Source organism: Elgaria multicarinata, chromosome 11, assembly GCF_023053635.1.
Source record: "Elgaria multicarinata webbii isolate HBS135686 ecotype San Diego chromosome 11, rElgMul1.1.pri, whole genome shotgun sequence".
Lineage (NCBI taxonomy): Eukaryota > Metazoa > Chordata > Lepidosauria > Squamata > Anguidae > Elgaria > Elgaria multicarinata.
In genome coordinates this window covers 35,182,499-35,206,755 of record NC_086181.1, presented here as the reverse complement: position 1 = coordinate 35,206,755, position 24,257 = coordinate 35,182,499, and the positions used below count along the sequence as shown (strand labels likewise).

At 50.7% G+C, this 24,257-nt stretch overlaps 2 protein-coding genes and 1 long non-coding RNA gene across 4 annotated transcripts in view; all 3 read right to left on the bottom strand.

Annotated features, from left to right (window-relative positions):
- Positions 1–287: 287 nt before the first annotated feature.
- Positions 288–5,496, bottom strand: LOC134406829 (zinc finger protein 345-like). Of its 2 annotated transcripts, none has more exons than XM_063138430.1 (2): positions 5,439–5,496; positions 288–3,587 (listed from the first exon to the last, which is right to left on the bottom strand). In XM_063138430.1, exon 2 carries the CDS (start codon positions 3,535–3,537, stop codon positions 1,405–1,407), a length of 2,133 nt encoding a protein of 710 aa, XP_062994500.1. In that variant the 5' UTR covers positions 3,538–3,587; positions 5,439–5,496; the 3' UTR covers positions 288–1,404. The 2 variants fall into 2 exon arrangements, with proteins under 2 accessions (XP_062994500.1, XP_062994499.1); XM_063138429.1 differs by lacking the exon at positions 5,439–5,496 and adding an exon at positions 5,212–5,259.
- A 5,775-nt stretch (positions 5,497–11,271) lies between these two features.
- LOC134405669 (uncharacterized) overlaps positions 11,272–24,257 on the bottom strand; it is a 51,051-nt gene continuing 38,065 nt past the window's right edge. The window contains exon 11 of the mRNA XM_063136914.1: positions 11,272–16,376. Coding sequence (XP_062992984.1) covers positions 13,349–16,376 — 3,028 coding nt within the window. The 3' untranslated portion in view covers positions 11,272–13,348. The remainder of the gene's footprint in view (positions 16,377–24,257) is intronic.
- LOC134406841 (uncharacterized) lies at positions 16,558–23,319 on the bottom strand. The gene is made up of 4 exons (XR_010025983.1): positions 23,196–23,319; positions 18,800–18,911; positions 17,870–17,986; positions 16,558–16,614 (listed from the first exon to the last, which is right to left on the bottom strand). It is a non-coding gene; the product is annotated as an uncharacterized LOC134406841 (long non-coding RNA).

Sequence of the window (24,257 nt, the reverse complement as noted above, 5' to 3'; positions counted from 1 at the left end):
TCTATGATTCTATGATGGTGGCTACATAACCACGGTTTAAACACACTCACTAACCATTTGCTGCAAAAGATGTAACCATGGCTTAGTGTGTCACCTGAACAGGGCTAATCAGGAAAATGGTTTTCTCTTCACACACCCAAAGCTTAAAACCCTTCACCAAAGGGCAATGGTCCAAAAGCCCATTTTATGTGAATTTCCAAATTTCCCAGAAGTTTACAACACAATCCCAGGGCCAAATGGAGGATGCATTTTTATATTTTTAACAGTTTTTTTCCCAACAGTAATCAAACTTTTTTAAAAACGAAAAACACCCCACACTTGTGAATGACACGCACGCCCAGGCAAATTCTCAAACACTTATGGAATATATAACAAAGAGATCCTTTTATATTATTTGCAGACCTGAAGCAAAGCACAGCAGCTCAACAGATGCGAGGTAGAGGAGGGAAGTCTTGAGGACACGTAGCTTGGTTCCTCCAGAGTGAATTTGGGCCGACCCGCTCAGGACAGGGCATGACTCCTGAGCGCTGAGGATGCCCAATGGGGGGATAATATTTAAACATTTCAAAAGGCAGTGAAGGAAAACACAACTATTGGTTTCTCTTTGCATCTTGGGAAAGAAATGGAGGTGAAGAAGTCAGAACAGAAGGAGAGGAGCAGCCCCTGAGAGGCTACTTTTCTTCATTCAAGGAGGGGAGTGGAATTCAATGGTTTGAATAACCAATACGATCTACGAGCCCAAAACCGCTGCAGTTGAAAGCCAGCTCTGGAAGGAGGGGCTGGACGAGATCTGCCCTACAGGGAATTTGCACTCCTGTGTTCTATCCTGCAACCATTCGCTTGAACCAATGCTCTACCACACCATCGCCAAACGTAAATGTAAGAGGAGGCCATTCCAAAATGCTCTTATACGATTCCTAATACGTAAGATACAAGTGCTTATGCCGGCCTCGGGCCAGGAATACGTTCTCCTCTAACGACAAACGGACAGAAGGTGGTTACTGGAGTCGGATGCTCGCTGTAACCTGCTGTCACATGCTCTTTATTGCTATACTATTGACCAGCCTTCCCCAAACCTGGTATCCTCTGAATGTACTGGACTGCAACTTCCACCATCCCCAACCACCATGATGGGAGTTGTATTCCAACACATTTGGAGGGCGCCAGGTTGGGAAACTTAGTCTAGAGACCCACGGAGGCGCTCCAGGTTTCAGTCAGGACTCTAAAAGAGCTCTCCAAGGCCTGACTGAAACCCGGAGCAGATCCGACGCCTCACTGACCTGGGAGCCACCCGCCTCCACGGGCTTCTAGACTTAGGACAGGACAGTGGCATGTAAAAGAGTTTGCAGGGCTAAGCCAAGCTCAAGTTAGGCCTTGCTCCCGCCCCACCCGCAACCGGGTCCTTCATACGCCCTGGGAGCAGCCTGAATCAACGTGTTCCACGAGGGACCCGTCCTCTTCCCCTCCGGGGGATCCAGCCAAGGGGCGGTGCACGCGCCGGTGGGAGTCCAAGTGCCCCTTCTTGCCGAAGGACCTCCCGCAGTCAGCGCATTCGTAGGGCCGTTCCCCGGTGTGCTGCCGCTGATGCTCCATGAGGTGGGTGCTCTGGGTGTAGCTCTTCCCGCAGTCCCCGCAGGCGTAGGGCCGCTCGTGGGTGTGCACCCGCCGGTGGCGCGCCAGGTTGGAGCTGCGGCCGAAGGCCTTGCCGCAGTCGGCGCAGGCGTAGGGGCGCTCCCCGCTGTGCACCCGCCCGTGGGCCAGGAGGTCCGAGCTCTGCCCGAAGGTCTGCCCGCACGCCTCGCACTTGTAGGCCTGCTGAGCGGTGGGGAGGTGTGAGCGGCGGTGGCGGCCCAGCGTGGCGGCCTCCGTGAAGGACTTGCCGCAGAAGCTGCAGACGTACGGCCGCTCCCCGCGGTGCGTGGCCCGGTGCTGCTCCAAATCCGCCAACTCCACGAAGCGCCTCCCACACTCCCCGCAGCGGTGAGGCCGGACGCTGCCTTCAGCGTGGGTGACGTAATGCCGAGCCAAGTCGGGCCGCCGGGCGAAACGCCGGCCGCACAGGGAGCAAGCGAAGGGGCGCTCGCCGAGGTGGTTCCTCCGGTGCTGCAGGAGGTTGGAGCTGGTGCTGAATTGGCGGCCGCAGTCCGGGCAAGTGTACGGCTTTTCCCCCGTGTGGGTCCGGAGGTGTTGGACGAGAGTGGGCCGCCCGGCGAAGGCTTTGCTGCAGTACTGGCACGAAAAGGGCCGCTTTCCCGAATGGACTTGGCGGTGGTTGGCCAGGGCGGAGTTCTGCCGGAAGGTCTGCCCGCACTCCACGCAACGGTACGGCCGCTCCTCCGTGTGGATGCGCCGGTGCTGGGTCAAGGTGGTGCGGTGCCCGAACGACTGCCCGCAGTCGGGACAAGTAAAGGGCCGCCCATTGACGTGAAGCAGCTGGTGCTTGGTCAGGAGAGAAAGGTCTGCGTAGGCCTTGCCACACTCCCCGCACACGTAGGGCCTCTCGCTCGTGTGCAGGGCCCGCTGGTGGCGCACCAGGGCGGACCGGACCCCGAACGCTTTGCCGCACTCACTGCAGATGTACGGCCGCTCGCCCCGATGAGCCCGGAGGTGGCGGACGAGGGCTGAGGACTGACGGAAGCGGCGCCCGCACTCCGTGCAAGCGTACGGCAGCTCTCCGGTATGGATGAGGCAGTGCCGGACGAGAGCCGAATGGCTGGCCAAGCTGCGGCCACACTCGCTGCAGATGTGGCGTGGCTTGGGAGGGCGTTGCTCAGCAACCATTTCCACCACAGGCACGGCCCACTCAGCGACGGCCTCCTCATCAGATGCATTCCCAGAAAGGGAGCCCTGCTGGGAGTGGATTTCTTCCCGTTCCTCCCCGCTAGATCCCTGCCTTGCTGGAGAACCACCCTGGTAAACAATCGACTCCAATTCGCCACCAGCATCTGTTTCCCCCAGGGCAGCTCCTCCCCAGTAGGGCAGACCCTCAGATCCCTCCCCATTGGAACCCTCCAGATCAAGGGCCATCTCAGATTCAACCTCAAGTGGGGATCCACCTTCATAACCGATGTCCTCCTCCTCCTCAGAATCTTCCCTTGCCAGGCCTGCCTCTGGACACAGGATCAGTTCAGCTTCCTCCTGGCCTTCCCCTTGATAAGAGTTTTTTCCCTCCGATTCATCCATTGCAAACTCAACCCCTGGCAGGGCCCCCTTTGGATAAAGAAATAGCTCTGTTCCTTCCCCCAGAGATCTTTCCCCTATGGCAGCCTCCATCCCGGCAGAGACGTCCCCAACGTCCTCAAAATCGGACACACATCCAACATCCCACTGCTCCTCAATCACGACCACAGAGCTGCTGTCAGAGGTCTCCTCCCAGTCAGGTTCTCCTCTCCGTTGCACGATCCTTTCCGGCGGTCGGCGGTCCCCTGACTCTGCTCGGCTCTTCCTGTGTCGGAGTTCCTTGGAGGAAGTCGCCCTAGGCAAACGGGCCTTCCCCACAGAGCGAGCTCCTCGAAATCTTTGCTGAGGGCCATCCATTCTTCCCTGCAAACGGTTCTCCTCATTCTCAGGTAGAAGCTGAACTCCTCCTGGAAGAGAAAACAAAATAAGGAAAGGGGAGTGAGAACACGCAGACACACAAAGTGAAAAATAATATCCACACGTAGGAGAAGGGCCGATGAGAAAATCACAAACGAGGGACAATGAGGGAACTGAAGATACTGTGCTTCTCCAGGAAGTGGCGAAGATGGGACCCAAGGCCAGCCCAGCACGCTGGAAGTTTCCACACATTAATCCATGGGTGGGCATAAGCTGGTGGGTCCAATATCAGTGAGGTGGTGAATCTACACCTTGGATGACTCCTTTGAGTTGTGGCAGAAACCCAGAGTGGATTCACCACCCACTGACATCGCAGCCGCTAACCTCCACTGGTAGATCTTTGGATGGTTTACAATAGGTCTGCAGGGGTTTCTGACTCGTAATTGTCCAACTGCAGCAGCAGCAGCAAAAAAGAGAAAATAGGCTTTGTCTAATGCCCCCCCCCCACTCTAAATTAGGCTACTGTGAATAATCCATAGCAGACAATATCCACATGTAGTCACCCATCACACTGCAGGCCGAAGCCTTTCCAGCTGAGCGAATGTGACATGACATGCTTAGCTGTCTGCAATGGATTATTCATACTACTGAAATGAAGAATGCTTTGTGGGGAGGGCTGCAATTTCAGTGCTGGTGCCCAAAATAAATCCTTGGCCTGAGCCATATCCTCAGAGGCACCCTGTTCCTTAACCGTACTAGGTTCAGTCTTCCCCTGTTAGATTACAACTCCCACCATCCATAGCCAGCCTTTGGAATGCAACACCACAACACCCATCAGAGGTTGAAGGGGCAGCCCGAAGGAGGAAGAGTTGGGATGGGGGGTTGTTACTACAGGTTGAATTTGGAGAGAAAGAGAGCCTGTCCAGACAACACGCTAAGCCATGGTTAAGCCACTTACCTTTTTGCAGCAAATGGTTAAGGAGCGTATTTAAACTGTGGTTAGGGAGCCACCATGGTTAGGAATGGTTCACATAAGCCACAATGGTTAAGGATTTTGAGCTAAATATTATGGTCTAGCATGTCGTGAACCATTTGTAACCATGGTGGCTACATAACGACGGTTTAAGCGCGCTGACTAACCACTTCCTGCACAAGGGTTAGCGGCCTAACCATGGCTTAGCATGTTGCCTGAACGGGCCCACTGTCTCTGCCCTCTCTCGGATAGTATCCTGCCAGCACTGTGATCATCTGACTTTTCCCTTTGTCCTCTGGTTAGCTTACACAGAATTTGCTGGATTCAAACCATCTCCCCTGGGTGCTTATTCGCCTCCCAATCAGCACCACTTCCAACCCCAGCCCACCCAAAGCTCTGGGGTGTGGACAAAATACACAAACGCCCAAGCCTAAAGAAACGCAGAATGCATCCTACACAGCAAAAAAAACACCAAACCTCATAGCCTCAAAATAAATCTGGCTCCCATTTTTCTTTCTTGCAGCCAGGGTAAGGAAGGCAAACACATTCTGCTCCCAAAGACACCCCAGAGTATCATTCTGGAGGCCAACTTCTAGAATGAAGAATGATTTGACTCCTCCCAAAGATATTTTACTATTCGTTTTATTGCCATCACAATCGTACGGATTTATTTAGTTTTAAGTGTTCAGATACTTACTTACTATGGGAAATGCAATCCTCTATGATAAACAATTTCATTTGTTTTTCTTTGTTTGCTTTACAACAGCTTTTATCCCGCTTGAAGTTCTAGGCGGCTCAAAGCAAGTAAACAATTGAGAAAGACCCTTCCAATCTGAACAGCTCCGAGACATCTCTTTAAATCCTTCCAAATTAACCCTTTAGGAAAACCACAGACAAGCGGTTGGTGGATTCCCACGACAGCGCTTACCCTCTAGGTTTCAGGTCCATTCCGTCTTCTGGAATAAATGCCAAAAAAAAAAAAAAAGGAGGAAATTCCACGAAAAAGAAGTAACAACTATATTATCACCATGCAAAAAAGAGATGGTTACAATCAACCTCTTCTTTGGAGTCGACTTCCTTTGCGAGGAAGCATGGGAAATAAAATGTCAACAAGCATTCTGGGAGCTGTAGTTTTCTTTTCTTTTTTAAAATCTTCCCTCTTAAAGAAACAAGACGTTTCTTGCGTTTTGGTCCTTCCTTGCTTCAGGGCAGGGTCCAGCCATGCGCCATCTCCTTGTCCCCCGTCTTATTCTGACAACAGCAGCCCTGCCAAATGCTGCCTTGCCCAAGGTCGCTCATTGACCTTTCTAGTTAAGGAGGGATTTGAACTCAGGTCCCTTTGCCTAGGTCTACACTAGTACTTTTTATCAGTATTGAAGTGCACGGATAACTGTTGGGGCACGTAACGCATGCCGTAGACCAGACTTCCTCAACCTAGGGCGCTCCAGATGTGTTGGACTACAACTCCCAGAATGCCCCAGCCAGCTGGCTGGGGCATTCTGGGAGATGCAGTCCAACACATCTGGAGCGCCCCAGGTTGAGGAAGGCTGCCGTAGACCGTTTTTCTAGCATTATTTCCCTCTTTTTTCCCCGTATTATCCAAAATACCTCACAAGGGCGGTGTAGCATCACCAAGATGGGATCGTATCCATAGATCTAGCAGTCCAGCCAGCTTCCTCGTCAATTCCAATATGAAGGGAGCATATCCAGATAGGGAAGGCTTAGATGCAATCAAACTGGAGGGGGCGGGGATTTCAGTTGCAAATGTACAATAACGATTTGGACTTTCTAAATCGTGTAACTGAAAAAGCAGTATCAGCCCTGTGTAATTCCACTGCTTTATTTCTTCCATAGGTATGGGGAGATCTTACTACATCTCAGGGTTCACCAAGGATGACCGTCCACCCAAAACCCAACTTTAGCGCAAGTGTATATGCAAAACATATACACTTGGTTTTAAATGAGATCTGATTGCTGCTACTTTGACCTTTAAAGTTGCTGTTTTTAAATCATTTTGAGGGTGTGCTTACAGCTAATTTATATTTATTTCTCCGAACATTGTAATCCTCAGTATCATTTTCTCAAAAGGTGGTGTTTGGGTATCAGAAATATTTATTTATAGAGAAGAAATTGGGTTTTTTACATTTTAAGAACATAAGAATGTAATAGGAACCATGCTAGATCAGATCATGGGTCCATCTAATCCAGCACTCTGTTCACAGTGGCCAAACAGCTGTCGACTTAGCAAGATGCAGGTGCAACAGCCATCAGGACTAGTAGCCATTGATCACCTTCAGGAATTTATCCACCCCCCTTTTAAAGGTGGCCATTACAACATCTTATGAAGAAGTACTCAGGAATTGCCTTGTTACCTCCAATCAGAGGTCAGAGATAACATTTGTTTATTTATTACATTTCTATCCCACTTTTTTTTCCTCCAAAGAACCCAAGGCGGTGTACATAATCCTCCTCCTCTCCATTTTATCCTCACAACAACCCTGTGAGGTAGGTATGCTGAGAGTGTGTGACTGGCCCAAAGTCACCCAGTGAGTTTCCATGGCTGAGTGGGGACTAGAACCCGGATCTCCCGACTCCAAGTCCAACACTTTAGCCACTACACCACACATGGGGATCCTTCTCCCCTACCTCCTCCCCAAACCTCCAGACCAGGAAGCAGGTCCCACAGGAGGTGCCAAACCTTCATCAGGCCGGACTGGGCACCTCCATGAGCGGGCTTAGGCGATTGCCTTCCCTGTCATCAAAATTCATCAATGGGGGAAGCAATCTTATGAACCCTAGACAATGTCTGGGCTGGTGGTGGTGGGGGGAGTGCATAGAATACTTGAGATTCCTGGATCCGAGGAATCCAGGAGACCGCACTCCAACTTCAGAACCAGGGGTCCGAGCTCCACGCCCCCTCCCCCTTGCAGCTGGCATGGAGAGAACCGTGCCAACTGCCTCTCCAAACTCGCAGAAGTGACTCCAGAGAACAGAAAGGGGGCATTTCTGTGGAGAAGATGTGGAAGGAACTGTAGAAGTGAGGACACAAGCTATCTTGCAACCCTCCCCTTTTGCAGAGTCCAAGTAGAACGAGCAAAAAAACTACCATCTAGCAAAAATGAGGAGCAGAAGCACTGAAGTCCCATCAGCCTCTCCAAGGGCACGATCCTATGCATATTTAGTCAGAAAGAATTCCAACAATGCTGAGAGCTGTAGAGCGTCTTTCTATCTAGACATGCACAGCGTTGTGCCTTAAAAACTGCAGCCCTAAGTTTCTCTTTCTGGCTTGCTTTGACCTCTTGATCGATTGATGTTCATGGGTAGCTCACAAAAGTTTTTTTATTTAATAATAATAATTAATAATAATGACACCAGCACAAAACCATTTGAATAAACCAGTTTTGAGTTTGTATTAGTCTCGGGTTTGATACATTCCTAGAATTACAGAGAAAATTCGGCGGCAAACCACACCACCAAATCCATCAAGCAGAAATGATCAGAGGGTCAGGGGAGAGGGAATGAATTTTAACTACCACAATAATCCCGGCCTCCTCCAAAAACAAAAGTCACAGACATAAATATATATATATATATATATATATGGAGAGATTCCTACTCAGTTATCATTTGGATGCTACAGGAGAAATTTTCATTTGTTGTCCTTGGAGGGGGAGGGGGTGATGGGGGGGGGAGAGATGTTAGCCCTGAGATACAAAATATGAGTGCTTAAGGCAGCCGTCCTAAACACATTTACCTAGGAGTAAACCCCATCGAACACAGTGGGACTCCTTCTCAGTAAATCCGAATAAGATTGTGCTGTTAGAAATGAAGGGGAGAATCCCAACTAAAAAGTTGGTGTCGTGTCTCCCTCGGATTCTTCCGAGGATGAAGAGGTAAGGGCAGGTTGGAGACCCGAGCGTTGGTACCATGCTGGATGGCTACCAGCCTTTGCTCTCCCTATTTCTTTTGGGCTCAAGATGCAAACTGTCGGGCTTTGCCGGCTGACCAAAACTGAATTCCGAAGACTGCAAACCAGGCAATAAAAGGCCAGGAAAGGAGGGAGGTTGAGGCTGTGTGCAGGGCTGGACAATATACCGGTTCAATGAAGTAAATTCAATGAGGCAGAGAAGAATTCTTTTCCAATCCGGAGTCCCAAAATTTGGGAGACCATATGAAAAGGAGGACAGGGCTTCTGCATCTTTAATAGTTGTATAGAGAAGGCAATTTCAGCAGGTGTCATTTGTAGGCATGCAGCCCCTGGTGAAATCCCCTCTTCATCGCAACAGTTAAAGCTGCAGGAGCCCTGCCCTCTCTTGTATCTGGTCAAGAGGACAGGGCTCCTGCGGCTTTAACTGTTGCGATGAAGAGGGGATTTCACCAGGGGCTGCATGCCTACAAATGACACCTGCTGAAATTCCATTTTCTGTACAACTGTTAAAGCTACAGGAGCCCTGTCCTCCTTTCCATGTGTTCACTCTACCAAAATCCAAGGCACGCAAGGCGTAAAGGTAAGGGCAAGGCTCAGGGACTACGATCAGGCTGATGAGATCCAGCGTATAGATCCAATGCTGTTAACTTCAGTGCGAAAGAAATGGGACGAGCAAGAGCTGGTATCCAGCCGGCATGGTACGTTCACCCGGATCTGCAACCTGCCATTCACCTTCATCCTCAGAAGAATCCAGAGGAGGCATGACAGTTCGGATGGAGGATATATGTGATTGAAGGGGCATGGGAGGAAGGAAGGGAACAGAGGAAAATGGAAAAAGATGAAGGAAAGGCAAAATGTTCATTAGAGATGTCAAATAAATCTGCAATGGATTCGAATGAGTTCAGATTTCTATAAATCCAACCTGTAGCTTCCATAGCGCACCAGCTTTTCCAAGTTATGTGGATTCCCTGTACTTACGGACCAGTTTTTCACTTTTGGGGGAGGGGAGACTTGTTCTAATTTGCATTTGGGCTAATGCACGTCTGCACAAAGGCAATAATGTGCATTCATGAACGCGCATTAGCACCAATTCAAAAATCGGAATGAACTTCTGGTTTCAAAACTCCCAATTCCATCAATATAGACAGAACAAAAGATGCCTGACAATCCGCGAAATGCTGGGATGGGGTTAACGGGATGGGGTTAACAAAATACGTACATCCCTAAAATTAATCCAACGGCTACTTCACCATTCCGCTTCCATCAGCTCAAGGGGGAGAAGCTCCCAGCGGTCTCCCATCCAAGCCTGGGGCAGCTGGAGTTCTTCTGACATCCTTGGCCAGGCAGCTCATCTCAATGTCGCAAAGCATTCTGGGACATTCAAGCTGCAGGCATTGGGCAGCATCCACGGGTAGTCCTATCCAGCCTAGGCCCATTCATGTCAATGGGTCTACTCTGCGTAGGAGTACCATTGGATGCTGCCCATCGTGCCGCCCTAAGCAGCTTCAGCTAATGAGACTGCCTGTACTGTTACCTTGGTCCTGATCCAGCCACACGTCAGGGCCACGGCCACTTAGCTCCAATAATGCTCCAGAACACACTGGGGCCGTTCACTGGGGCCCTGTCAAGATAAGGCTCCTCACACAGAAGTGAGGGAACCATTTCCTTCTACAACAAGGTTGGAGAACCATTACAGCCTGGGGTGAGGTGGGGGCAGACTGCCTTCTGGTCCACACCCTTCAGAGTGGGGCACGGAGAGATCGCTCCTGCCCCTCTTTCTCCACAGAGATAGAACAGTCCCTCTCCGATCGCTGATCAGAGGTAACCACAGGGATCCCCTCTTCCAATTCTAAACAGACTGTCTTTCTCTGCCGTTGGAAAGCTTCAGTCTTATCTCAAATCACTTATCAGAGATAAGAGCAGGGGTTTCATCTCCCAGTGCTAGAGAAAGGCTGACTCCCTCAAGGGCTCGGAAAGAGAACCTCCGCATGACAGACGTTTCCCACCCCTATCCTAGAAGAAGCAAGAATGATGTGACAGGGGGACAGTCCTACATCATCATTCCCCTGGATATGCAGACTAGACCCACCTTCCATTTTTAGCCTCAGAGCAGATAGGCCAGGGGTCTACAGAGGTTCAACGCAAGTGCATTGTGGACTGGAGGCTGGGGACAACCGGACAACCTTTGCTATAGCCAAAGGGTTTAAGGGAGCTTTGATCTTTTGATCCAAGATGAATGAACTGGCTGCTTTTGAGGCGGGCCTCTACCCATACCCTTGCTGGGTTCAGTCTCCCTCCTACTAAGCTTTCAGTCTTCCCATGGATATCACGTGGCAGGGAGTTCCACCGACTGGAAGGTTCAAACAGAGGTCAGCAACCAATTCCTCTGCTTGTTCCAAGGATCAAGACACCGCACAGCTGAACGACTGAGGTAGATGCTGGCACTGGGAAGGCGTTTGAGATCAAAGCTGCTCCAGGATGGGAAATATCCATTTAAAAAAAAGATCACATAGGAAAAGAAGCCTAAGAAAAGGATACACAGCTATGAAGAGTATTCGAAGATTTAGAAAAACTGTCTAAATGGGACAAGCAAAGAGCCTGTTACCATGGAGATCTTGTGTCAGGGAGTTCCAGGGACAGATAGATTGTTTTGCTGTGAGGATTATTAGCTGTCTTCCTACAGCACTTTCTAGGTACAAAGTGCTTGGCGTGGTCCAACCTAGGATCGGTGAGGTAGGGCGTTGGTACTAAATGGCTGCACAACCTAAAATTCTACTAGGATTGGGAACTGTACCAGGACGAAGGTGAGGAACAAAAACACAGCAAGATGAGATCAGAGACACACTGAATGTGTGGAGAACTTTTTAAAAAAACTGCTTCATTTAAAATATGCCAAGAAAGTTGTGTTTATCCATACACACACACACACACACACACACACCACACAAACATACACACACCATTTCTGATAATCAATTAGTTTTAACTAGCAGAGCTAAAGATGGACAAGATGCACCAATGTGAGATCAGAGAAACGCAAGGAATCTGAGAGCTGCCATAATCTGTCCTAGCAATGGTCCATCCATTCCTGAATCCCATTCAGAGCTAGCTGCTACAGAGAAAACCACAAGAGGACGTATCCATCTTTTGAACTTCCCATTTTTAAGAATCCCTAAAGATGTGGGGACATCTGGAGTATGAAGTTCCATCCTTCTTTGCATTTCAGAGCTGCTCTTCCATACATCTGCTTTTCCCTAAAGACCGGGACGCTAACGTAGCTCGGTAGGTGGAGTGTCGAACTCAGATCTAGAGAGATTAGTGCTGAATCCCAAATTCAGGACAACAAGTGAACTCGGACTAAAGCCAATCTCTCTCTTTTCCCATTCTCTCATGTTCGTAAAAAAATTTAAGAATTCATTCCACTGGACTCAACTCCTTGCGGCTGTGAGTTCCACAGGTTAATTACAAGACATTTGCCCAAGGAAAGGAGGGTGACACCCACAAGATTCTTCCTGTGGTTTGTGGTAAGCAAGCTCCTTAATTTCTTTGAGTACCAAATCATCGCTGCAATTATGAAAGCTATCAACATCCTATTTTAAAATGGAAAGTGGAATTCCCAGAATTCTAAAAGTATGCAGGGAGTCAAATTCTGCCCAGCCCTTGATTAAATAATCCATTGGGAGGTGCCTCTCAACTTCACTTTCTAGTTTGTTTTTCTTTGCCCCTTCTGTTTTATTCCATGTAGTAGAAATCTAAGGAACAAGAGCAAGGATGTGGAAGGAATCTACAACCGATTCAAATGAGATCCAATTTTGGTGAGCCCGACCTGCGGATCACACAGCACACCAGCTTTTTCTGAGTTGCGCAGAGTCTGCGGACTTGCAGTGCTTTTTTCAAAACTTGGTGGGGTTGCGCAACTGCGCATTTGCATGCCAACGAAATTCGCATAGAAAAAAATCTGACTCCGCCCATGAGCGGATAACAGAATGACACCTGACATTCCGCAGAACGTAGAATGGGACGGATTTAACAAAATGCAATCATCCCTAAGTAGGAGAGATGATAGCGGAGAGGATTCGAACTCGTTGATGCCATTTGCTGGGATACAAGTATCAAAAGAACCACCCCACAGGAAAGAAAGGGAGAAGTCTAAAGTCTAAAGTCTTAAAACTCATAGCTTATTAGTGTGATCAGAACAGGGGGTGACCAGGAGATTTCACTCGCTAAGCAGTGGAAGGTACAGCAGATGGCATGTGACAGGAAGTGCCGAAGGGAGCCATTTTGTGCAGGAGGGAGTATTTCAATCAATGATAAGATGGGGTAGCTTTTCTGGGAAATGCTAAATATGCAATGACTTTGGGATAAAGGGAGAGAGCTGGAATCTGGAAGACTGCTCTTCTCTCACATACACACACGGAATCCCTGTCAAACCAGCTTGACCCACGCTCTGTACAAGGCCGCCTGCCATCAGTCCCTGTTCATTCCACACGTATGTACAATTCCTTGAGGGGTTTTTGGGGGGACTAGCCGGCGGGGCGGAAAGTGGGGAGAGAAAAGGGAGGAAGAAAGGAGGGGAAAGGAAAGGATCCCTGGACAGGTGGACTCACCCTGTGTTTTGCTGGTAAAGAAAGTAGGGTTTCTAATCCTGCATCATTTGCTACAACACACACACACACCGCTTCAATTCTGCCCGTCTGCACACACCCCACCCTAACAATAACGTCCGCAGTATCTTCTCTCCGCCTAGGGCACGTCTGTTATCCTTGGCAGACCCAAAAGCCCCAATTATGTTGAGCTCCCCCTCCCAATGTATGGCCCTGAGCATTGGGAGGGAAGCAAAAGGAGGCCGAACCTCACAGGTCACCCTGGCCGCCTCTCTGGAACTGACACGTCCCACAATGCCCAGCAGGTCACGGTTTCTCCGCCGTGTGGTTCTGCAGGTGCTGCAGCAATATTGAGCTGTTCCTAGAGATTTTCCCAGGCTCAGAATGCACAAAATATCTGCCCTTATCCTGCGGCATCAGCACACTGCCGGCGCCGGGTTTCTTCCTCAAATCGAGGTGAAAATAGGGCTCCGTGGTCTCCAGCGTATCGCCCGAGCTTCGCTTCCCGTCCGCCCCGTGGTCCTTGGGCCGCTGTGGCAAGCCCCTTTCCGAAACGCGATTCCCCCTCTGCAAAAGGATGGCCGAGATCTCGGTGAAACTCTCGCCAAATTCCAGAGGGTTCCTACAGTCTCTCTCCTTGCCGTGGTTGTTCTTGGGCGGCGGCCGCTGCCGCGCGCTCCTGGTCTTCTCTGCCGTGTGCTCTCTCTGGTGTCGGATCAGGGCCAGCCTCTCCGGGAAGCCCCTCCCACACTCCAGGCACTTCAGCAACTGTGCCTTCACGTGGCCAATCTGGTGGCGGGACAAGCTGGCGGCATCCGCAAAGCTTTGCTCACAGCCGCGGCACTTGTAGGGCTTGGTGCTGGGGTGCCGGATGAGGGCGGCCATTTCGGTGGAAGCCGGAGCAGGCCTGTCCGCAGCGGAGGTTCTTTTCTGGGGTGCAGCGATGGCGGCACTCCCCGGCTCCTCTTCAAGGCGGGCTTGCTGATGTGAGGCGAGAGCCGAGCTGCCCTGGAGGAGCCCACAGGAGGGGGGCTCCTCTTCCTCAGGGGTTCTCTGAGGTGCTCTGTCGAGGGTCTTGTCTTCTGAGTGGATTCCCTGGTGTGCAGCAAGACCCGAGCCACGCCTAAGCAAACGATCCTCCAGTGGGACGCTCCGATGCGAGCTAGAGACCGGGTTTTCGTCAGAGGCCTTGTCTCTGGGGGAGATTTTCTGGGGTGCAACAGCGCACGTGTCCGGGGGGCCCTCCTGGGGATTCCTCGGATGTACGGCGAGATCCAAGCCGACCGTAAAAGCTTCTCCAGATCCCGAGCATCCGTGTGTTTCGCCTTCCACGTGGCTGTTCTGGTGGAGCGTCAGGGCTGCGACGTCTGCAAAGGCCTGCCCGCACCCCACGCGTCGGAGCGGCTTCCCGCCAAGGCACTCTCTCTGATGCCGCGCGAGACCCGAGATGCTCCTCAGGCTCTGTTCACACTCGGGACATTGGTACAGCTTCTCCTGCGTGTGGGTGACCTGGTGCCGGCTGAGGGCTGCGCTGTCGGCGAAAGCCTGCCCGCATTCGGAGCAGGCGCCAGGCCTCCGGTGGCTCTGCTGGTGACTCGCAAGTGCCGAACTATCCTTGCACCTTTCCCCGCACTCCAGACAGGCCCACGTCGCTTGCGCTTCCTGCTGCGGCATGAGGACGCTCCCGACCGCGAAGCCCTCCCTGGGATCCATGCAGGCAAGAGACTTGGGGGATTCCTGGACAAACAGACGTTTCGAATTCTCCTTGCGCGTCCGGCCCTCCTCGTGCCGCACAGGTGCCTTGCTGTCGACAGAGCCCTCTCCAAACGCACCACGGCCGCGCCGCGAGTGGGTTTCCTCGTGCTGCAGCAGGGCCAAGCTATCCTTGCAGTCCTGCCCACAAATGCCACAGATCCAAGATTCGTGGTTCTCCTGGTGGCAGGCCAAGGCGGTGGCCTCCCCGAAGCTTCTCCCACACTCGGTGCAGATGAAAGAGGTGTGGCTCTCTCGATGCCGTGCCAACGCCGCGCCGTCTGGGAAACCCTGCCCGCATATGATGCAGAGGTGGGCAACGTGGCTCGTTTGATTCTCCTCCAGTTCATCACCGCAGTCCGGGCCACGTCTGGCGCGTGGTGCGCTGCTCTCCTGGCAAGGGGGTGTCACGTGTCCATCCTCGCCACCCTCCTCACACACGTCACCCCCACGGGAGGCGTGGCCTTCTGACTCATTGGTCTCCCCTTTGCCGCCACTGCACTTCCCGCCCTCCTCCTGCTGGTGGCGCTGCAGCTCCTCTTCCTGGGCGAAGCGCCGCCCACAGCCGTGGCAGACGTGGGGGCGCTCCTCCATGTGGATGCGCTGGTGTGTGATGAGGTTGGAGCTCTGGGAGAAGCGCCGGCCGCACTCCTCGCAGTGGTAGGGCCGCTCGCCCGTGTGCGTCCGGCGGTGCTGGGTGAGGTGAGAGCTGCGGACAAAGGCCTTGCCGCAGTCGAGGCAGGCGTAGGGCTTCTCGCCCGTGTGGATGCGCTGGTGGCGGATGAGGGTGGAGCTCATGCCGAAGCACTTGCCACAGTCGGCGCAGCGGTAGGGCTTCTCGCCCCGGTGGATGCGAGAATGCAGGGTGAGGTTGGAGGCCAAGGAGAAGCTCTGTCCGCACTCGGCACAGGCGTACGGGCGGCTCTCACTGTGGCACCGCCGGTGGCGCTCCAGCGCCGAGCTGAGGCCAAAGGTCTTGCCGCAGTCGGCGCAGCGGTAGGGCTCCACCCCCATGTGGAGCCGCTGGTGCTTGACGAGGGTGGCGCCGTGGCCGAAGCGCTTGCCGCACTCCTGGCACTGGTAGGGCTTCTCGCCCGAGTGGGTGCGCTGGTGCTGGATCAGCTCCGAGCTCTGGATGAAGGTCTTGCCGCAGTCGTTGCACCGGAAGGGCTTCTCCCCGGCGTGGATCTTGCGGTGCTTGACCAGGTTGGCGCTCTGGGTGAAGCCCTTGCCGCACTCCTCGCACTTGAAGGGCCGTTCGCCGGTGTGGGTGATCTGGTGCTGGATGAGGTCCGAGGAGCGGTAGAAGCTCTTGGGGCACTCGGGGCAGCGGTAGGGCTTCTCGCCCGTGTGGCTGCGCTGGTGCTTGATGAGGTTGGTGCTCTGGGAGAAGGCCTTGCCGCACTCCCGGCAGACGTAGGGCTTCTCGCCGGTGTGGGTGCGCTGGTGCTGGGCCAGGTTGGAGCTCCAGGAAAAGGCCTTGCCGCAATCGCTGCAGACGTAGGGCTTCTCGCCGGTGTGCGTCCGCCGGTGCTGGACCAGGTGGGAGCTCTGGGTGAAGGACTTGCCGCAGTCGGTGCACGTGTTGGGGCGCTCCCCCGTGTGGATACGCCGGTGGCGCACCAGCTTCGACCACTGGCTGAATGCCTTCCCGCATTCACTGCAGGGGTACGGGCGCTCCCCCTTCCCGCGGGGCGGCGGCGGTGCCACGGCTGCTGTGGGCAGGTCCTCCTCCACTCGGCTTGGCGGTTCAATACAAAGGACCTTCTTCTCCTTCTCCTCCTCCTCCTCCTTCATGGTCTCCACTTTCTCACCATCACCTGGCAAGAGGAAGATTTTTTTTTTAAGTATCAGAAAAGGAAGGATCTCAGAGAACCTAAAACAGGCAGAAGTGTAACTTTTCAGGGCTGAACTGTGCCAATGTTTGTTATTATTTCTTAGCCACCTTTCAGGGCAGAAGCCCTCACAAGGCAGCTTACAACGACAAAGTACAAAACCAGTTAAAATATTAAAAGCAATAAAATATTAAAATATAGCCATTAAAAATAATAAAAGCCAACAATAAAAGCAGCAAGAACAACCGTGGCAATAGCAGCCGTTAACAGTCCTCGTCATGAGAAGGCCACGGTAAAATAAAATGTTTTCAAGGCCCTCTTAATTTTTATTTATTTATTTATTTATTTATTACATTTCTATACCGCCCAATAGCCGGAGCTCTCTGGGCGGTTCACAAAAATTAAAAACATTCAAAGTATAAAACAACAGTATAAAACCATAATATAAAATACAATATAAAAGCTCAACCAGATAAAAACAGCAGCAATGCAAAATTACAAATTTAAAACACCATGTTAAAATGTATTTATAGACTGTTAAAATGTTGGGAGAATAAAAAGGTCTTCAGCTGGCGTCTAAAAGCATATAATGTAGGTGCCAAGCGAACCTCCTTAGGGAGCTCATTCCACAGCCGGGGTGCCACAGCAGAGAAGGCCCTCCTCCTGGTAGCCACCTGCCTCACTTCCTTTCGCAGGGGCTCACGGAGAAGGACCCCTGAGGATGACCTTAGGGTCCGGGCAGGTACATATGGGAGGAGGCGTTCCTTCAGATAACCTGGCCCCAAGCCGTTTAGGGCTTTAGATGTTAATACCAGCACTTTGAATCGGCCCCGGGCCTTAAAAGCCTGCAACGATGGAGCATGGCAGGCCTCTGATGGGAGCTTGTTCCAAAGGAGTGGGGCCACTGCAGAGAAGGCCCTCTCCTCTGTGATCACCTACCTAATTGCAATCACAGGTGGGCAAATGAGAAGGGTCTCTTCTTCTGATCTTAAAGTGCAGGCAGGCTGATAGGGGTGAAAGCATTTGGAATGCCACTCAAGCAAAGGTCACCCAAGGAAAAAACCTATGTTCCATCTCTGCCCAAACATTATGTGAGGTGAGGATTTCCTTGAAAATACAACGCGGCCTTTACAGTGCGACTATGGGTCCACACAGCCCAGATCTATCCACAGTGACTATCCCCACTGTTTGTTCTAGCCCTTCATTCCAAGATGAATCTTCCAGTTTTCGTCTTTCCCACCTGCATGGGCAACTCTTGGGGTCTCCTCTTCTTCCTTCAAGGCTCCAGGCCCAGAATCACAGGCCTCCTTCGTTCCTTCCATCTGAGGGGCTGTGGTAGGAGCATTCTCCAGATAATCTGCAAAAACAGAGTTAAACGCAAGAAGGTAAGCTCAGGCTTAGAATGGCCTCCTGCCCTGAATGACCCTGAAAATATCTCTTACCTATCAGGGTTGACACAGCCACGAGCCATATCAGTCGCTTTCAAACTGTGCCCCAGGGAACGCTGGGGTTCCTCAACTAAGAGACTGGTACGGGTGAAAAACCTTCCCTGAAAGACCCATCCTCCATAATACATAACTGCAAGCAAAGATGGAGTGTGGTCCGGAAGAGAGCGAGAGGCACTCTCAATTTACAGGCCTGGCTGGGACAATACATGAACCAAGGACACGTCTTGTGGAACACACAGGGAGCTCCAGCATAGGCGCTGCACTGACAGACAAATCCACATGGAAAGAATTCCCCAGAGCCAGAGAGTTCGAAACCCACTGAGGTCTATCAATCATTTGTCTATATCTGTATGTAGCAAGTCCTGACGCCTGCAATGTACCGGCAAGCCTTGTTTTGCTGACATCACTCCCTCTGCAGAGCCGGACATGGGATCAACAAATCCTATTTTCCAGAGCGAATCCTCTTCCGTAAGCATTTACCACCAGATCCATTATCCCAGCCCTCCCCAGCATGGTGCCATCCAGATGTTGTTGGACTACAACTCCCATCATCCTGACCACTGGCCATGTAGGCTGGGGCTGATGGGACTCACTCGCACCCTCTGGCCAGCCTTCCCCTTCCCTTCCCTCCCTTCAGGATTGGGTTTCGGTGACAGCCAGCTGTTCCCCAACTCTGGGACAGGATTTGAGGCCGTTGGATATGCAATGGCCCCAAGACGTACCCAAAGAAACGCCAACTTCTGAGTTCTCCTGCATGGCTTCCCCGTCCAGGCTCTGTAGTTCCTAACTCTACGGTGCAAGATGATAAGCCTCAGTCAGCATGGTCCACAGCATCTGAAACAAAAAAGAGGCCCAGTTCAGACAACACATTTCTCAATGATGGTTTTAGAACTCCATGGTGGAGATTTTACACCACCGTTGAGAAATGTGTTGTCTGGCGGGAAAACTCCACCCCACAGTGGAGGGTGTGTGTGTTTTTGGAAAACACTCCACGCTGAAACATTGCACGCTGTGCAGAGGAGAGTTCCTGCACAACCATTTTGTTGCGTGGAGTTCCTGTTGCGCTGAGTGGACTTTTCCCACTGGCTACAGAGTTCCCTGGCAAGAGCGGCGAAAGGAGAGAGTGCCACTCTAGGAGAGCTGCCGGGATTGCTTGTTTGTTTGGTTTTTGCAGCAATGGCTGATGGGATACCATCGGGAGGACCGAGGGAAGGCGAGTTTTAGAAGATACATCTGTAAAACAGAAGATTGGTTACATCTGTTGAAATGATTTCCCCCGAGAAATCCTTGTATTGAACCAGATGCCAGAACTTCGCTCTCTGAAAGAATATGTTGAATCCCAGAACCTTCGAGATAGTATCCAAGAGCTCCAAAGTAGGCTAACTCTATGTGGAATGATCCAAAGCAAATGAAGAGATGGTCAAAGCGAGGGCTTTCTTGATTTTGGATCATGATTGCTGGTTTAGCCACAGCTAGATCTCCACACTCAGCAGCTACTTGCTGTGATACCTTCATAGTTTCCATCACCACATCATTCCATGTAGGGGGCAAAGTGATATTTCTCATGTAACAAATCTTCTGTTTCACAGATGTATCTTCTAAACTTTGGAATTCCACCCAGCCCATATTGGTGTTGATTTAGCCCATTTTACTGAAACCATTCAAGTAAAATCTCTCTGCATGGAGTCTTCCAAATGCTTTGTAACAGGACAATTACTCACCAAAGAACACAATGGCTTGACTAATTTGGGGGGGTTTGGATATGGCTCAAGAGCCTTTAAATCAATCTGAAGTGACCTCATCTACGTGGCTTGCAAGATCCCGTGGGATTATCTGTGAGAATACCGGATTCTGCTTTTGCACTCTCAGCCAATTCTATCTCACTTTCTGCTTCCAAAGTTTGATTTCCGGGCTCTTCAGTTTCCAAGTTTGGGTAGCAAATGCCGAATGTGTCATGTAAACTCCCTTTTCCTGACAATGTCTCCAAGTTAAAAACAATTCAACCTAATAAATTGTCTTTTTTAATATTTCATCATACTCGTCCTGTTTGAAATTTTGTAAAGAACATTTGAACATGTTCAACTGTAAAAATCACAGTTGAACACGTTCAAAATGATCTGTGCATCAGATCGAGAGATATTTAGGGTGGATACTTTTGAAATGAAAGCCCTGTATGATAAACTCTAAAATCATACAATCCTGAGAAAGTGAACTTATAAAGAGATATCACTCATAATTCCCTAAGCGTTGGGGTAAACCCCATGTTGTTATACATTTTCTTAATCCTCATTAAAAAATGCAACTTTTTTGTTCTTGAGTATTCTTTCGAAAGTCGTATAGTTTCTGAGTAAATCATGGTTAAACGTCACACATAACCAATGAGAACACTGATTATATACACTCAAATGACATTATCTCAAAAACTAATGGAGTTAACAAAAATGTGTAATTACAAAAAGTATTTGTCATTACATTTGAAACATTTCAGAATAAAATTCATCTCGGTAGCATAAACAGGTGAGAAGTTATGCATATTTAAATGTGGCAACTACATACCAACGCAGCACCCATATTGATGATGTCATCACGCAGCCCCACCACCACTGGAATTTTGTAAGACTCACTTTTCTGAGACACTTATGTCATATGTAAACAAAAAATATTCACTAAGCTTTTGCACTCACTGGGGTAAATAAATCCTGGTCTGGCTCTGAGCCAGTGCCGTGTAGTGGCTAAAGTGTCGGACTGGGAGTCGGGAAATCCGGGTTCTAGTCCCCACTCAGCCATGGAAACCCACTGGGTGACTTTGGGCCAGTCACAGACTCTCAGCCCAACCTACCTCACAGGGTTGTTGTTGTGAGGGTAAAATGGAGAAGAGGAGGAGGATTATGTACGTGAGGAAAAAAGGCGGGATACAAATGCAACGATGATGATGATGATGATGGGACCAGGAGGAACCCTATAGCAAAGACAGGCACCTAAAGGGCAGATCCTACTCCCCGCCTTTGTCTAGTCGCTGCTGCCAAACTGAAGCTTCGTACCAGCTGGGATCTGTCAGGAGCCGCCTATTCGTGACAGCCAAGTCCAGACAGAAAGGTCTTCTCCCCAACGTTTCTGTGCCTGGAAGCAATGAACGTGTTTGACTGATGCGATACACGTAACTGCGTGCGCTGGAGCCCTGCTACAATTTGCAGCAGCAGCATGATTCTGGAAAGCAGGCAAACTCCAAAGGGATTGCAAGTATCAAAAACTGGAAATAGGAAAGCTGTCCTCTTGGATCAAATCACCGATCCAGGCGACCGAGTGCTCTCTGAACATTTTGGGAAAACATTCCCATCCGCCTCAGCCAACACAGCCAGTGGCCAGGGGGAATGGGAGTTGTAGTCCAAAGGTTCTGGAGGGCACCTGGTTGTTGACCCTTCTAATCGGCAACAGCTCTGCCAGCTCCCTAAACGGAGATCTCCCCCAGCCCCGTTTGCAACTGGAAATGACAGTAGCAACTGGGACTTCCCCATGGTAAACACACGCTCTGGCACTGAGCTGCGGTGGAGTGAGACCAGCCGTTGGTGGGTGTGACATGACTGCCGGGAGACTCCCTTGGGATGCTTGAGAGAAAGAGAGAGAGACTGAGCCACATGGACAGATCAGTACTATTTACGGGGCACTAGCACTATACGTAGCACATTACAGAGCATCAATCGAAAAAGCATCTAAGCAGCTACAAAGGGGGTGTCACATTTCTGGAGAGGGTTTTCCCCCAGTTATAGGGCCCCACACTAAGAACATAAGAACTGCCCAGAGAACTTTGGCTATTAGGCGGTATAGAAATGAAATAAATAAATAAATGCCATGCTGGATTAGACCAAGGGTCCATCTAGTCCAGCACTCTGTTCACGCAGTGGCCAGCCAACTGTTGACCAGAAATCCACAAACACAAGTGCGAAAGCACTCTCCCACCCATGTTCCCCAGCAGCTGGTGTACACAGACTTACCGCCTCTGATACTGGAGGTAGCCTATAGCCATCAGGACTAGTAGCCACTGATAGCTTCCTTTTATCTCTCCTGAATCTCCCACCAGTCAGCTTCATGGGATGACCCCGGGTTCTAGTATTTTGAGAGCAGGAGAAACATGCCTCCCTGTCCACTTTCTCCGCACCGTGCATCATTTTGTACACTTCTATCATGTCTCCCCTTCCTCACCTTTTCTCCAAGCAAAATAATCCCAGCTACTGTAACCTTCCCTCATAGGAGAGTTGCTCCAGTCCCTTGATCATTGTAGTTTTACACTCTAATGAAACGTCTACAGCAGCTTCAGAAAATATCCATAAATCATCACTTCTTTTGTATTCTGTAGCACTTTAATCCCTTTGAGAATCAGTATCACAGACTCGGAACCTCGCTTTGCAGTGTGCCTTTGAAAGGTGGGCATGAAAATCCACTTCTTAAATAGGTATCACATGCCTTTACTAAATCCCTACAAAACTCAACGGGAAGAGCTTCTGAGTAAATATGGATAGGATTGCGTTGTTAATCGCCTCAGCTGTGACCTCGACAATGGCCTGGTTCAAACAACACGCTAAACCATGCTGCTGAACCACTAAAATGGTTAAGGGAATGCATTAAGGTTAATGCATTCCCTTAACCATTTTGTTCAGCAGCATGGTTTAGCGTGTTGTCTGAACCAGGCCAAAGTGGTTGAAAGGTAACGAAAGACGCAATCCTATGCATGTTTAGACCGGGGGTGGGGGGAGTCCTACAACGCCCAGTATTCATTCCCTAGCTAGTGTGGCAGGCTGGGGGACACTGGGAATTGTAGGACTTCCCCCACCCCCGGTCTAAACATGCATAGGATTAGGTCCTAAATCCGTGTTAAGTGATCCGAACTACAACCCTGCCAATCTCCCCTTCCAGCTTCTTTTCTGGACACCTCCAATAAATCGCCGTTTCTTTTTGATCCTTTGCGCATGGCGGGGGGGGGGGACGAGAACCCCCAAACTAAACTGGATCTAGCCTGTCCACACGACTTTCAAGACCAACCCCCGCCTCTTTCGTCTGCAAAAATAAAAAAAATGAAAATGCACCCATTTCCCAGCTTTTGCAAGGACGTGCCAAACTCACCACTGCAGCTGCCCCTGACCAGAGGGGTGTGTGTCTCGGGGGGAATCCGCACCCAGGGGGATCTCCCCCCATGAGGCCTGGGGACCCCCGCAAAGCGCCCTTTGCCTTGCAGGCACCCCCAGCCCGTCCCTGCTTATCAGCCACCGGGGCTCAGGGTGACTGGGAGGGAGGCGGAGGAAGTTCCCTCCCCTACATAGTTCCCCTCTTCCGCTCTGCTGCTGCTGCGGTTGCCTGGGAATGGAAAGAGGAGCCCTTCTCTATGGTGTTTAACCGTTTCAATTCGAAGCGCGCACCGTGGGGCGTTAGGGACGGGGAGCCCGGACGCCTGGCTTTCGCCCTGAGACCCGGGGGGGGTGCGTTTGGGTTTGGGGGAGCCCAGGACTCCTGGGTTCCATCCCAGCGCAGTTCTGGAAAAAGCAGACTGCAATGGAGAGGGGCAGGGTGACCATATGAAAGGGAGGACGGGGCTACTGTATCTTTAACAGTTAGCTAAAGTGAGCAGATACCGAAGAGGGCAGGGCTCCTATAGCTTTAATTATTGGGATGAAGAAGGAATTTCACCAGGTGCTGCACCTGCTGAAATTCCCTTTTCCATGCAACTGTTAAAGATACAGGAGCCCTGTCCTCCTTTCCATATGGTCACCCTAGGGGGGATGCGTAAGCCATCCTCCTTGGCTCAGGGCACGCTCCTAGGCATGTTTAGGCAGAAAAGCCCTACAACGGCCAGCATTCCCAAGAGATGTAGGACTTTTCTCTGTCTGAACAGGCCTAGGAGTGTGCCCTAAACGAAGTAGAGGGAGAACAGTTGGCATGCGGCTTATGCATAAATGATAGGTAGGACTTGCAACAAAATGTTGCCCTAGACAACACACTAAACCATGCTGCTTAACTTAACCATTTTGTGGTTAAGCAGCGTGGTTTAGCATGTTGTCTGAACTAGGTCTCTATCTCAACATGCATAGGATTGCACCCTTCATGCATTTCAGTGGCGATTCTGTGTTGTTTTTTCCTTTTATTGTCTTTTTCTTTTCTGGTATATTCCCTAGAAATGGGCACAAGACC